The sequence below is a fragment of the Carassius carassius genome, chromosome 15 (genome assembly GCF_963082965.1).
Source record: "Carassius carassius chromosome 15, fCarCar2.1, whole genome shotgun sequence".
NCBI classification, from domain to species: Eukaryota; Metazoa; Chordata; class Actinopteri; order Cypriniformes; family Cyprinidae; genus Carassius; species Carassius carassius.
Window position 1 is genome coordinate 34357451 of NC_081769.1, and position 13953 is coordinate 34371403.

Sequence of the window (13953 nt, forward strand, 5' to 3'; positions counted from 1 at the left end):
GGGTAACATATAAAGCATGAAGAGTAGCGGCCCTAGTACTGAGCCTTGAGGTACTCCATACTGCACTTGTGATCGATAGGATACATCTTCATTCACTGCTACGAACTGATGGCGGTCATATAAGTACGATTTAAACCATGCTAATGCACTTCCACTGATGCCAACAAAGTGTTCAAGTCTATGCAAAAGAATGTTGTGGTCAATTGTGTCAAACGCAGCACTAAGATCCAATAAAACTAATAGAGAGATACACCCACGATCAGACGATAAGAGCAGATCATTTGTAACTCTAAGGAGAGCAGTCTCAGTACTATGATACGGTCTAAATCCTGACTGGAAATCCTCACATATACCATTTTTCTCTAAGAAGGAATATAATTGTGAGGATACCACCTTTTCTAGTATCTTGGACAGAAAAGGGAGATTCGAGATTGGTCTATAATTAACTAGTTCTTTGGGGTCAAGTTGTGGTTTTTTGATGAGAGGCTTAATAACAGCCAGTTTGAAAGTTTTGGGGACATATCCTAATGACAATGAGGAATTAATAATAGTCAGAAGAGGATCTATGACTTCTGGAAGCACCTCTTTTAGGAGCTTAGATGGTATAGGGTCTAACATACATGTTGTTGGTTTAGATGATTTAACAAGTTTATACAATTCTTCCTCTCCTATAGTAGAGAATGAGTGGAACTGTTCCTCAGGGGGTCTATAGTGCACTGTCTGATGTGATACTGTAGCTGACGGCTGAATGGTTGCAATTTTATCTCTAATAGTATCGATTTTAGAAGTAAAGTAGTTCATAAAGTCATTACTGCTGTGGTGTTGGGAAATGTCAACACTTGTTGAGGCTTTATTTTTCGTTAATTTAGCCACTTTATTGAATAAATACCTGGGGTTATGTTTGTTTTCTTCTAAAAGAGAAGAAAAGTAATCAGATCTAGCAGTTTTTAATGCTTTTCTGTAGGATATGTTACTTTCCCGCCAAGCAATACGAAATACCTCTAGTTTTGTTTTCCTCCAGCTGCGCTCCATTTTTCGGGCTGCTCTCTTTAGGGTGCGAGTATGCTCATTATACCATGGTGTCAAACTGTTTTCCTTAACCTTCCTTAAGCGTAAAGGAGCAACTGTATTTAAAGTGCTAGAAAAGAGAGAGTCCATAGTTTCTGTTACATCATCAAGTTGTTCTGAGGTTTTTGATATGCTAAGGAATTTGGTTACATCAGGAAGATAACTTAAAAAGCAGTCTTTTGTGTTAGAAGTGATGGTTCTTCCATACTTGTAACAAGAAGTAGAATTTACAATTTTGGCTATATGAAGTTTGCACAGAACTAAATAATGATCTGAGATATCATCACTTGGCTGCATAATTTCAACACCATCAACATCAATTCCATGTGACAGTATTAAATCTAGAGTATGATTTCGACAATGAGTAGGTCCTGAAACGTGTTGTCTAACCCCAATAGAGTTCAGAATGTCTATAAATGCTGATCCCAATGCATCTTTTTCATTATCAACATGGATATTAAAATCACCAACTATTAAAACTTTATCTGCAGCCAGAACTAACTCGGATGTAAAATCACCAAACTCTTTAATAAATTCTGTATGGTGCCCTGGTGGCCTGTATACAGTAGCCAGTACAAACATAACAGGGGATTTATTATTAAGATTTGTTTCTCTGGATAATGTTATATGAAGCACCATTACTTCAAATGAGTTATACTTGAAGCCTGCCCTCTGAGAAATCCTGAAAACGTTGTTATAAATTGAAGCAACACCTCCACCTGTTCTTGTCTGGTTGCCAGCTCTGTTTTTAAACTGCTACACGCTTTTAATCTACGACCGTCAAGCACTCTTGGATAACCTCATTCACAAAATCTTACACTTTAGTTGTGGGCTGCTCCTTTAACAAGACTGATGATGAGTCGTTCACATCGGCTATCCTGGGACATATCCGGTGGTGGCCCCTCAACATCCCGTGGAGAAAGTGAAGGAGGAAACGAGGAAACGGCGGAGGATACATTGTGCAGCTGATAGCTCATCTGTGGGCTGGCTTTCTCTCGGATCATTCGCTTTAAGCTTTACGGTGGATCTACTACCTGGCGCCCGCTGGACATGGCATACCGGTGGCTTCGTTATGTTCTCCCCCTGCACCCGAGCCCTGGTTCTCATTCCGGTCTCCACCGAATCGGCCTCGACTCCTGACATCAGGGATCTGCACGCGCTGGAAAGAGCTTCCTCATCTCCTGTTATTATCCCTCCACCGAAGATGGCATTATTAAATGCCCGTTCCTTGGTGTTTAAGACCTTCTTAATAAATGACTTTTACTCAGCTCACAACTTGGAATTTATGTTTATCACGGAATCCTGGATAAAGGTTGGTGATCTAACTCAGTTTTCTGATCTGATCCCTGCTGACTGTAAATTTTTTTCAACTCTCCTCGTCCGAGTGGACGCGGGGTGGCATTGTAAAAAAATTTGAATGAACTCTCTCTCTGCACGGTGTCGATTGGTCCCTGGAATGGCCTTTTCCAGCTTTAAAAACTCAGTTTCTTAATTTGGACTGGAATGGTCCTGTATGTCTAATGGTGATTTAACATCCTCCGCACTCCACTAAGGATTTTATACAGCATTTCACTGAACTGGTCGGCAATATGGCCACAAACTTATACTTGACTAACTGGGGCCCAGGTCAGGAAGCAGACAGACTGGCTAAACCGACCGTCTGCTAGCTGCCTCACGTCACAGAGGTCAGCTAATTCTCAGCACATAGAGACTCTTTCACCTAGATATCACACTATAGAGACTGTGTCTGTTCCCTGAACTAGAAAATACAAAAAACGTCCAAACCAAGTTAAGATTAACAATTTAATTGAGGTTCAACAAATAAAAAATAGATGCAACATGGATAAACAAATGATAAAGCTTGGCTTATTGAATATCAGATCCCTTTCTACGAAAACACTTTTTGTAAATAACATGATCACTGATCATAATATAGATGTGTTCTGTTTGACAGGAACCTGGCTAAAACCTGATGATTACATTATTTTAAATGAGTCCACCCCCCAAAATTACTGTTATAAACATGAGCCGCGTCTAAAATGCAAAGGGGGAGGTGTTGCTTCAATTTATAACAACGTTTTCAGGATTTCTCAGAGGGCAGGCTTCAAGTATCATTTGACTCAAACTCAAACTCATTTGAAGTAATGGTGCTTCATATAACATTATCCAGAGAAACAAATGTTAATGATAAATCCCCTGTTATGTTTGTACTGGCTACTGTATACAGGCCACCAGGGTACCATACAGACTTTATTAAAGAGTTTGGTGATTTTACATCCGAGTTAGTTCTGGCTGCAGATAAAGTTTTAATAGTTGGTGATTTTAATATCCATGTTGATAATGAAAAAGATGCATTGGGATCAGCATTATACATCATTATATACCATTTTTTTTTCTAAGAAGGAATATAATTGTGAGGATACCACCTTTTCTAGTATCTTGGACAGAAAAGGGAGATTCGAGATTGGTCTATAATTAGCTAGTTCTTTGGGGTCAAGTTGTGGTTTTTTGATGAGAGGCTTAATAACAGCTAGTTTGAAGGTTTTGGGGACATATCCTAATGCCAATGAGGAATTAATAATAGTCAGAAGAGGATCTATGACTTCTGGAAGCACCTCTTTTAGGAGCTTAGATGGTATAGGGTCTAACATACATGTTGTTGGTTTAGATGATTTAACAAGTTTATACAATTCTTCCTCTCCTATAGTAGAGAATGAGTGGAACTGTTCCTCAGGGGGTCTATAGTGCACTGTCTGATGCGATACTGTAGCTGACGGCTGAATGGTTGCAATTTTATCTCTAATAGTATCGATTTTAGAAGTAAAGTAGTTTATAAAGTCATTACTGCTGTGGTTTTGGGAAATGTCAACACTTGTTGAGGCTTTATTTTTCATTAATTTAGCCACTGTATTGAATAAATACATGGGGTTATGTTTGTTTTCTTCTAAAAGAGAAGAAAAGTAATCGGATCTAGCAGTTTTTAATGCTTTTCTGTAGGATAGGTTACTTTCCCGCCAAGCAATACGAAATACCTCTAGTTTTGTTTTCCTCCAGCTGCGCTCCATTTTTCAGGCTGCTCTCTTTAAGGTGCGAGTATGCTCATTATACCATGGTGTCAAGTGTATAGGGGCAACTGTATTTAAAATGCTAGAAAAGAGAGAGTCCATAGTTTCTGTTACATCATCCAGTTGTTCTGAGGTTTTGGATATGCTAAGGAATTTGGATACATCAGCAAGATAACTCAAAAAGCAGTCTTTTGTGGTAGAAGTGATGGTTCTTCCATAATTGTAACATGAAGTAGAATTTACAATTTTGGCTATATGAAGTTCGCACAACACTAAATAATGATCTGAGATATCATCACTTGGCTGCATAATTTCAACACCATCAACATCAATTCCATGTGACAGTATTAAATCTAGAGTATGATTTCGACAATGAGTAGGTCCTGAAACGTGTTGTCTAACCCCAATAGAGTTCAGAATGTCTATAAATGCGGATCCCAATGCATATTTTTCAGTATCAACATGGATATTAAAATCACCAACTATTAAAACTTTACCTGCAGCCAGAACTAACTCAGATATAAAATTACCAAACTCTTTAATAAAGTCTGTATGGTGCCCTGGTGGCCGGTATACAGTAGCCAGTACAAACATAACAGGGGATTTATCATTGATATTTGTTTCTCTGGATAATGTTATATGATGCAACATTAATTCAAACGAGTTATACTTGAAGCCTGGCCTCTGAGAAATCCTGAAAACATTGTTATAAATTGAAGCAACACCTCCCCCTTTACCTTTTGGATGCAGCTTATGTTTATAAAAGTAATCTTGGGGCGGTGGACTCATTTAAAATAATGTAATCATCAGGTTTTATACGGGTGTGACGAGTTGGGCGGGGCCAAGGGACGTGGGAGCGAGGCCGGTGGAGTGATTGGAGATGAGCTACACCTGTTCGACCCGCTGGTCTCGAGGCCCACGGAGGAGATGGAAGGATATAAAACTGGAGCGACGACAGTGAAGGACGAGAGAGGACCAGGCCTGGGCTTTATTTTAAGTTTTGGTTTTATTTTGTGCGCATCAGTCGTCCGTGAGGGGCTGGTGCGCTGTTTTGTGTTTATTTGGATTATTAAAGTTTCAGTTGAGTGTCCGCCGGTTCCCGCCTCCTTCTTCCCGAAGATTTCGACGGTTTAATTCATTACAACGGGTTTCTGTCAAACAAAGCACATCTAGCTTATGATCAGTGATCATATTATTTATAAAAAGTTATTTCGTAGAAAGGGATCTGATATTCAATAAGCCAAGCTTTATCATATGTTTGTCCGTATTGCATCTGTTTTTTATTTCGTGAAACCTCAATTAAATTGTTACTCTTGAATTGGTTTGGACGTTTTTTTGTATTTTCTAGTTCGGGGAATGGACACAGTCTCTATAGTGTGATATCTAGGTGAAAGAGTCTCTATGTGCTGATAATTAGCTGACCTCTGTGACGTGGCTAGAGACGGTCGGTTTAGCCAGTCTGTCTGCTTCCTGACCTTGGCCCCAGTTAGTCAAGTATAAACTATATTTCTAGAGAGACGAGCCAGGAGGGATGAAGACCATCTCTTTTAAGCAGGTCAGGTCTGCCCCAAAAGCTCGTCCAATTGTCTATGAAACCTATGTTATTCTGCGGGCACCACTTAGACATCCAGCCATTGAGTGATGACAATCTGCTATGCATCTCGTCACCACGGTAAGCAGGGAGGGGACCAGAGCATATTACAGTGTCTGACATCGTGCTTGCAAGTTCACACACCCTTTTAATGTTATTTTTTGTGATCTCTGACTGGCGAAGTTGAACATCATTAGTGCCGGCATGAATAGCAATCTTACTGTATTTACATTTAGCATTAGCCAGCACTTTTAAATTTGCCAAGATGTCAGGCACTCTGGCTCCCGGTAAACATTTGACTATGGTGGCTGGTGTCTCTATATTCACGTTCTGTACAATAGAATCACCAATAACTAGAGCACTTTCATCAGGTTTCTCAGTGGGTGCATCACTGAGTGGGGAGAACCTGTTTAATGTTTTGATCGGAACAGAAGAGTGGTGTTTTGACCCACGACTACGCTGCCTCACCGTCACCCAGTTGCCCTGCTGCAGGGGCTCTGTTTCCGGAACCGAACAATGTACAGGAATCCCTGAGCTAGATGCATCCAAAGCCGTATCTAGAGCCCTCACATTCTTACTGTCCTTAATTAAAGTTTGGATGCGTGTCTCTAATTCTGAAATCTTCTCTGTCAGCCTAACTATTTCCCTGCATTTATTACATGTGAATCCCTCATCAGCGACAGAGATAGATAAACTGTACATGTGGCAAGCAGTGCAAATAACAATAGCATGAGAAGCCATTACTCACCGTGCTTGATGAAATATTACCAGAGTTGTTTGATAAACTTGTGAAAAACTGGAGCGAGAGAGAGCAGAGGAGAAAAGAAATAAGCGATAGGTATGAATGGAAACGCTATCGACAGGCTAACGAATGCTAACGCCAATGCTGAATAAAGTCGTTATTTTTGTTATTTTTGGACCGAATGTTATTTTCAATGCTTTAACAAATTCTAACTGATCATCTAACTGATGTCATATGGACTATTTTTGATGATGTTTTATTACCTTTCTGGACATGGACAGTATACCGTACATGCATTTTCAATGGAGGGACAGAAAGCTCTCGGACTAAATCTAAAATATCTTAAACTGTGTTCTGAAGATGAACGGAGATCTTACAGGTTTGGAACGACACGAGGGTGAATCATTAATGACAATTTTAATATTTGGGTGAACTAACCCTTTAATTAGGAAAACAATCTGTCAATAATGCAAAATGACAGTTAAAGGCAGTTCATCATTGAATTCAGTGATGTCATCATCTCAGTTCAGTTTAAATATTATCTGTGAAATCATTTGCAATCAAGTCAACAATATCGCTGTAAATGAAGTGGCCTCAACTAAGCAAGCCAGAGGCGACAGCGGCAAGGAACCAAAACTCTGTCTGTGACAGAATGGAGAAAAAACCTTGGGAGAAACCAGGCTCAGTCGGGCGGCCAGTTTCCTCTGACCAGACGAAACCAGTAGTTCAATTCCAGACTGCAGCAAAGTCAGATTGTGCAGAAGAATCATCTGTTTCCTGTGGTCAGTCACCACTGACAAGCTACTACTAAATATATTGTAGAAACGTAATTTCCGGTAAAGCTGCTTTGCAATCATTTGTATCGTGAAAAGCACTAAACAAATAAACTTGAGTTGAATTTAATATAATGAGGAAGAGGAGCCTGCTTTACAGATTCACAGACACTGACAATGATTTACACAAGCACATAAACAGGAAACAGGAAACACGTGAGTTCAAGGAAATAGAAACTGAAGTGTGCTTGAGCTGTTGTGTGTTGTGTCTCTGTATTCATGCAGTAAAATGGCAGAAGCCAGAATTTTTCAGGATGAGTTCTTGTGTCCAGGGTGTCAGGATCTCCTGAAGGATCCAGTGACCATCCAGTGTGGACACAGTTACTGTAAGATCTGTATTACAGACTGCTGGGATCAGGAGGATCAGAAGAGAGTCTACAGCTGTCCTCAGTGCAGACAGACCTTCAGTTCAAGACCTGATTTAGCCACAAACACCATACTGGCTGAAGTGGTGGAGAAACTGAAGAAGAGGAAACGTCCTGCTGACTGTGACGCTGGAGCTGGAGATGTGCAGTGTGACGTGTGTACCGAAAGAAAATACAAAGCCATCAAGTCCTGTCTGATGTGTCTGAACTCTTACTGTCTGAATCACCTCGAACAACATGAGAGTTGGTTTAAAGGAAAGAGACACACTTTGATTGATGCGACTGGACGACTGCAGGAGATGATCTGCCAGAAACATGAGAAGCTCCTCGAGGTTTTCTGCCGCACTGATCAGAAATGTATATGTATGCTGTGTACGATAGATGAACATAAAAACCACGACACTGTATCAGCTGCAGCACAGAGGACAGAGAAACAGGTATTAAAGATCAAGTTAATACTCAGTGCAGTCGTCCAATAGTCTGTTTATTTTCTGTGTAGAGCTGCAGCTTAATTACACAGAAACACTGTCAGTGTGAAGCTCTACTGTTTCATTTTCATGATACTTAAGCTTACAGTGTGAAACATACCTTAATATTCATCATAATTCATGTCGGATGATTTAAAAAAAATCATCAATTCTGGAGTTTGAACCTACAGCCATATCAGTTCCACTTTTCTTAGATACATTGATGAGTTAGTGGCAGTAGTTTACTGTGATATTCAGTATCTTCCATTTGTCATGTAGCACCAGCTGAAGGAGACACAGAAGACGTTCCAGCACAGAATCCAGCAGAGAGAGAAAGATCTCCAGCAGCTGAGAGAGACTGTGGAGTCTCAGAAGGTGAGTCTGGAGAAGAAGAGAAGTTTGTGTCAGTCTCAGTTCAGACTCACTGAAGCTGAATCACAGTGTGTCCTAACAGCGCTCTGCACAGACAGCAGTGGAGGACAGTGAGAAGATCTTTACTGAGCTCATCCGCTCCATTGAGAAACGCTGCTCTGAGCTGATACGACTGATCAGAGATCAGGAAAAGACTGCAGTGAGTCGAGCTGAAGAACGACTGGAGCGACTGGAGCAGGAGATCAATGATCTGAGGAGGAGAGACGCTGAGCTGGAGCAGCTTTCACACACACAGGATCACATCCAGTTCCTGCAGGTAACACAGATCTAGAAGAACAGGATCATAGTGGACTTGAGCAGATCCTGCTGTGACAGAGACTCACAGAGAAACCGTTCATGATTGTCTTATTATATAATCATCAGTCAGACTCTCATCTCATCATCTTTTGAAAGAGATGCCACTTACAAATATCTTTCAGCTCTGGAAATCTCTTAGTAATCATTTCTCTGAGCTCTTTTATATTGAAGATACTTTTAGCTGTGAAACACCACTAGCGCATCCAACAGTTTAAAACTTATTACCAAATTTTGCATCTCATTCTTTATTTTTCAGTGAAATCAGTATTTTTCAGACTTGATAGTACTGATTCTGAGTAACGTTTATCAAAACTGGATCAGACAATCCCGAATCCTGATAAAATTTAACCATGAAGACCCCAAACATAAAGTAGTCTGTATATTAGCAATACTTCAGTGTATTCAAACCAAATCAAACCTGGTTGTGCATTAGGGGTCCTTGTGAAGTTTCAGCATCTCTAACCACTCTAAAGTTATAAATGATGGTCAATCTAATCGTAGCCTTGGAGCTTCTTTTGAATGAGACCAATTAGACTCCATTGATGTGCTTGAGCTGTTAGATGGACATGTATGTTCTCAGCAGAAATTTTATCATCCACACAAATTCCTAAAAGTTGACATATAGTATAAGTGAAAAAAGACTAGAATCTGACATCAAATCTGATGTTCCTGTAGGTTATTCATGAGGTGTGGAGCTGATGAGTTTTGATTACTGTTTTCTGTAGAGTTTCCAGTATCTCTCAGCACTTCCTGAATCTACACATGAAAATAAAGATCTCCTGAGTTCTGTCTTCTCTTCTGATGGTCTGAGAGAATCTGTCCATCAACTGAGAGACAAACTGGAGGATTTCTGCAAAGAGGAGCTCAAGAAGATCTCAGGCAGAGGTAAATACCTGGAGATTCATCTGCTCTCATAAACCAGTCCATCAACATCTCATATCATGGAGAACATCATATTAGAAATCTCTTAGGAATGGATGCAGTATCACGAGAATCACACTGTTCATGTCTGTTAATTTCTACAGTCACATTCACCAACATGGTTCCCAGAACCAGGGACAACTTCTTACAATGTAAGTCAGTAACAAGCAAGCGGTTAACAAGCAGAAAATCTCACTGATTATGTCCATGTTCTTCCTGAAGGTGAAAGAATAGTTTTATAATTGATGAGGCAAATCATTATTTGCACAGGATAATTGTTTATCCATGCTGAGACACTTAGGATACAATGAACATGAAGAGTTCAGCTACATGAAAAGATCACACAGATTCATAATTCGTAATTCTGATGTGTTTTATCTCCATCAGATTCCCATCAGCTCACTCTGGATCCAAACACAGCACATAAAAACCTTCGTCTATCTGAGAGCAACAGAGTGATTGTTCACACTTACAGAGAGCAGTCATGTCCTGATCATCCAGACAGATTTGATGTGTATCGTCAGGTGTTGTGTAGAGAGAGTGTGTGTGGACGCTGTTACTGGGAGCTGGAGTGGAGTGGAAATAATGGTGTGCGTATATCAGTGTCATATAATAGCATCAGCAGGAAGGTAGGTGTTGAGTGCTTGTTTGGATCTAATGATCAGTCCTGGAGTTTGATCTGCTCTCCCTCCAGATACTCATTTTGGCACAATAAGACACAGACTGCTCTCCCTGTAGAGTCCATCAGCAGTAGAATAGGAGTGTATGTAGATCACAGTGCAGGTACTCTGTGCTTCTACAGCGTCTCTGACACAATGAGCCTCATCCACACAGTCCAGACCACATTCACTCAGCCGCTCTATCCTGGGTTTGGGTTTGGATCTGGATCATCTGTGAAACTCATCAGTGTTGATGAATCAGATTAGATTGACAAGAGATTCTACAGTGAGATATTATAAAGTCTTTTCTTTTCTCTTCATGGCATTTATACTACAGTGAAATAACATGTGTGTAATAAATACTTATATAGACAGTAAAATGCATGTGTGAGTCCTGCAGAGTGACCATGTGTTTCTGTGCTTATCTCAACCTCTGTTTGTGTTGATTTAGTTTTTGATGTAGTGTCACACCTATCATTTTCTTATCACTATAATAATTACCTTTCAATTAAGATTATCACACACAGTCAATAAATCATTTTCATTATTCACTTTATGGAGCTCCGGCCCTTGTGTTCTTTTCTGGTGTCACAAGACTCTGTTTTTAAAGTCACACATTTAATTATTGACTGTGAAATTTGTCTTAATTTTAGTTAAATTTAGTTAATTTTAGCTCGTTAATAATATATTCTAACATTTATCAGTGGTTGAAACCTGTAAATGACATGAAATTTCAAGTTTTTAAAACTGTGAGTGTGTGTGTTCTTGTTTATGGTACATTGTAGGGACCAAATGTTCCCCCAAGGACAGTAAAACCTGACATTCTTTACATTGTGGGGTCTGTCCTGCGGTCTCCATGAGGGGAAAAAATAACTAAAAATAGTAAATGATGTTTAACTGAAAGTGCAACAATGCAAACAGGTTTTCTGTAAGGGTTAGGTTTAGTGGTAGGGTTGGGTTACAGAAAATGAATAGAAAATGGTCAGTATAAAAAAAAAAAAAAATTCAATTCAAAGGGGACATCAGAAGCCTGAAATCGTTTTAATTTAATATTTAGCTTTTATGCAAAATCTGCGAGTGCAGCACACCTGCAGCGCGTTAGCATTTGTTTGCTTGTCATTAGCATTTCAATTCATGCCTTTTGCTGTTTTCTTTTTTCTTTTCTCCTCTCCTCTCTCTCGCTACTCTCTCACTTTGGTTTTTCATCAAACAACTGTGGTAAGAATCTTTCATCAAGCACGGTGAGTAATGGCTTCTCCTGCTATTGCTATTTGCACCGCTTGTCACATGTATAGTTTATATCTCTCTGTCGGCGATGAGGGATTCACATGTGATAAATGCAGAGATATAGTTAGGTTGACAGAGAAGATTTCAGAATTAGAGACACGCATCCGAACTTAAAATGAGGACAGTAAGAATGTGAGGGCTGTAGATATGGCTTTGGATGCGGCTAGATCAGGGATTCCTGTACATTGTTCGGTTCCGGTAACAGTGCCTTCACAGCAGGGCAACTGGGTGACTGTGAGGCGGCATAGTTGCGGGTCAAAACACTGCTCTTCTGTTCCGATCAAAAAATTAAACAGGTTCTCCCCACTCAGTGACACACCCACTGAGAAACCTGATGAAAGTGCTCTAGTTATTGGCAATTTTATTGAACAGAGCCTGAAAATAGAGACGCCAGCCACCATAGGCAATGTTTACCGGGAGCCAGAGTGCCTGACATCTTGGCAAATGTAAAAGTTCTGGCTAATGCTAAACGTAAATACAGTACGATTGTTATTCCCGACAGCACTAAAGATGTTAGACTTCGCCAGTCAGAGATCACTAAATATAACATTAAAGAGTTGTATGAACTTGCTAGCATGATGTCAGACACTGTAATATGCTCTGGTTCTCTCCCTGCTTATGGTGATAAGATACATAGCAGATTGTCATCAATTAATGGCTGGATGTCTAAGTGGTGCCTGCAGTATAACATAGGTTTCATAGACAATTGGATGAGCTTTTGGGGCTTACCTGACTTGTTGAAAAGAAATGGTCTTCATCCCTCCTGGGGTGGTGCCGCCCTTCTCTCTAGAAATATGGCACATAGTCTAAGAGTTCCGTAAATGTCCTGGAGGGAGGGGAGAGAGCCACCAATGATATTCTCAGCTGCTTTCACTTTTCGTTGAAGGGTCTTGAAGAGCCTCTGACGACCCTTCCGGCCACACTTACATTTGTTTGTGAACTGGTTTGGGGCTTTTAACGAGTGGTCTGTATGCAGGCATTAGCATGACAGTGATGTGGTCTGAGGCACCAAGGTGGGGGAGGGGGAGAGCATTGACTCTTTGACTTGTCTCCTGTGAAGAGGTCTGCATGTTACTCTCCATGTCCAAGGGCCTCCTTGACAGTCCATGTGTGCGGCCTGGTCTATATTTGATGATAAAATTGCAGTCAACCCACTATGCTATCCATGTTGTGGGTGGTGGCATTGAGCTTGGCCGTTGACAACACATATGTCAGCGGGTTGGTGTCTGTATTGACCACAAAGTAAGTTACTTGATAAAGGTATTCACTTCATTGCTCACAAATAGCCCACTTCATTGCAAGGAATTCCAGTTTCCCAGAGTGCAAATGATGATTCTTCCCAGGAACCGTTAGTGTCCGTGATCCATACCCAGCTTCCCTTCCTGCCTCTGATTCAGAATGGCACTCTTGTGATGCATCACAATGCAAGATGAAGGGCTGTTCAAAACCAGGGTAGCCTATGATCGGCGGGTGAAGCAAGAACTCAAGAAGCTGGTTGAAGACATTCTGGTGTTGTTCTTTCCAAGTTATAGACTGACTGGAATTAAGTTGTGAGGTGGTTTTCTCCCTTTTCCCGTGCCCTTCTTACAGATTTCCCATTTACCAGCTGCCACATTTCCTGGAGGCTTTCCTGCTGACAATAGTTCAAAGAGGGATTTGGCAATTGGGGAAAACTGGTAATGTATGTGCGATGATATGACAGGGACCCCAGCAGTTGTCTCAGGTAACCCACAGTCTTAGGCTTACAGTCTTTTAGTGCTTGAATGGGTCCAATGTTTTTAGGGTCAATAGTGTAGTGCCCTTTAGAGACTATTTTACCACTGGAACTTTACCTCAGCCCTGAACAATTCAGACTTCTTAGCGGGGAGCTACACCCCATGTCTCTGGTAATGGTGTAACGGCTCTCCGACATCACAGAGATTCTCCTTGAATGTCTTACTGTGCACAAGGTTATCATCCAAGTATGGAAGGCAGGTGTCATCCCTAAATCCTGATAAACATTTATCCAAACTCCGCTTGAACTCAGTGGGGGCAGATCGGGACCCATTCATAAAGGCTCCAAGGCATTATAAAGCTGTGTATAGTCTGCTTCCCTCCTCCACAAACCCTTGATGATATGCGTTCCACTGATCCAGGACTGAGTGTGCTGAGCCCCCTCCTCTTCACTCTGCTGACCCATGACTGCACACTGTCACACAACTCCAACCTCTTCATTAAGTTTGCAGA

The 13953-nt window shown here is 40.7% G+C and overlaps 1 protein-coding gene across 1 annotated transcript; it reads left to right on the top strand.

Moving 5' to 3' along the window:
• Positions 1-7453: 7453 nt before the first annotated feature.
• Positions 7454-10719, top strand: LOC132158976 (tripartite motif-containing protein 16-like). Its single transcript, XM_059568623.1, has 6 exons — positions 7454-8101; positions 8411-8506; positions 8586-8819; positions 9586-9745; positions 9886-9933; positions 10169-10719. Exons 1-6 carry the CDS (start codon positions 7529-7531, stop codon positions 10705-10707), a joined length of 1650 nt encoding a protein of 549 aa, XP_059424606.1. The 5' UTR covers positions 7454-7528; the 3' UTR covers positions 10708-10719.
• The last annotated feature ends 3234 nt before the right edge of the window (positions 10720-13953 follow it).

Coding starts and splice junctions, on each gene's coding strand:
- LOC132158976 (XM_059568623.1), top strand. CDS start 7,529: ATGGCAGAAGCCAGAATTTTTCAGGATGAGTTCTTGTGTCCAGGGTGT. Junction 9,746..9,885: donor CAAGAAGATCTCAGGCAGAG/GTAAATACCTGG, acceptor TAATTTCTACAG/TCACATTCACCAACATGGTT. Junction 9,934..10,168: donor CAGGGACAACTTCTTACAAT/GTAAGTCAGTAA, acceptor TATCTCCATCAG/ATTCCCATCAGCTCACTCTG.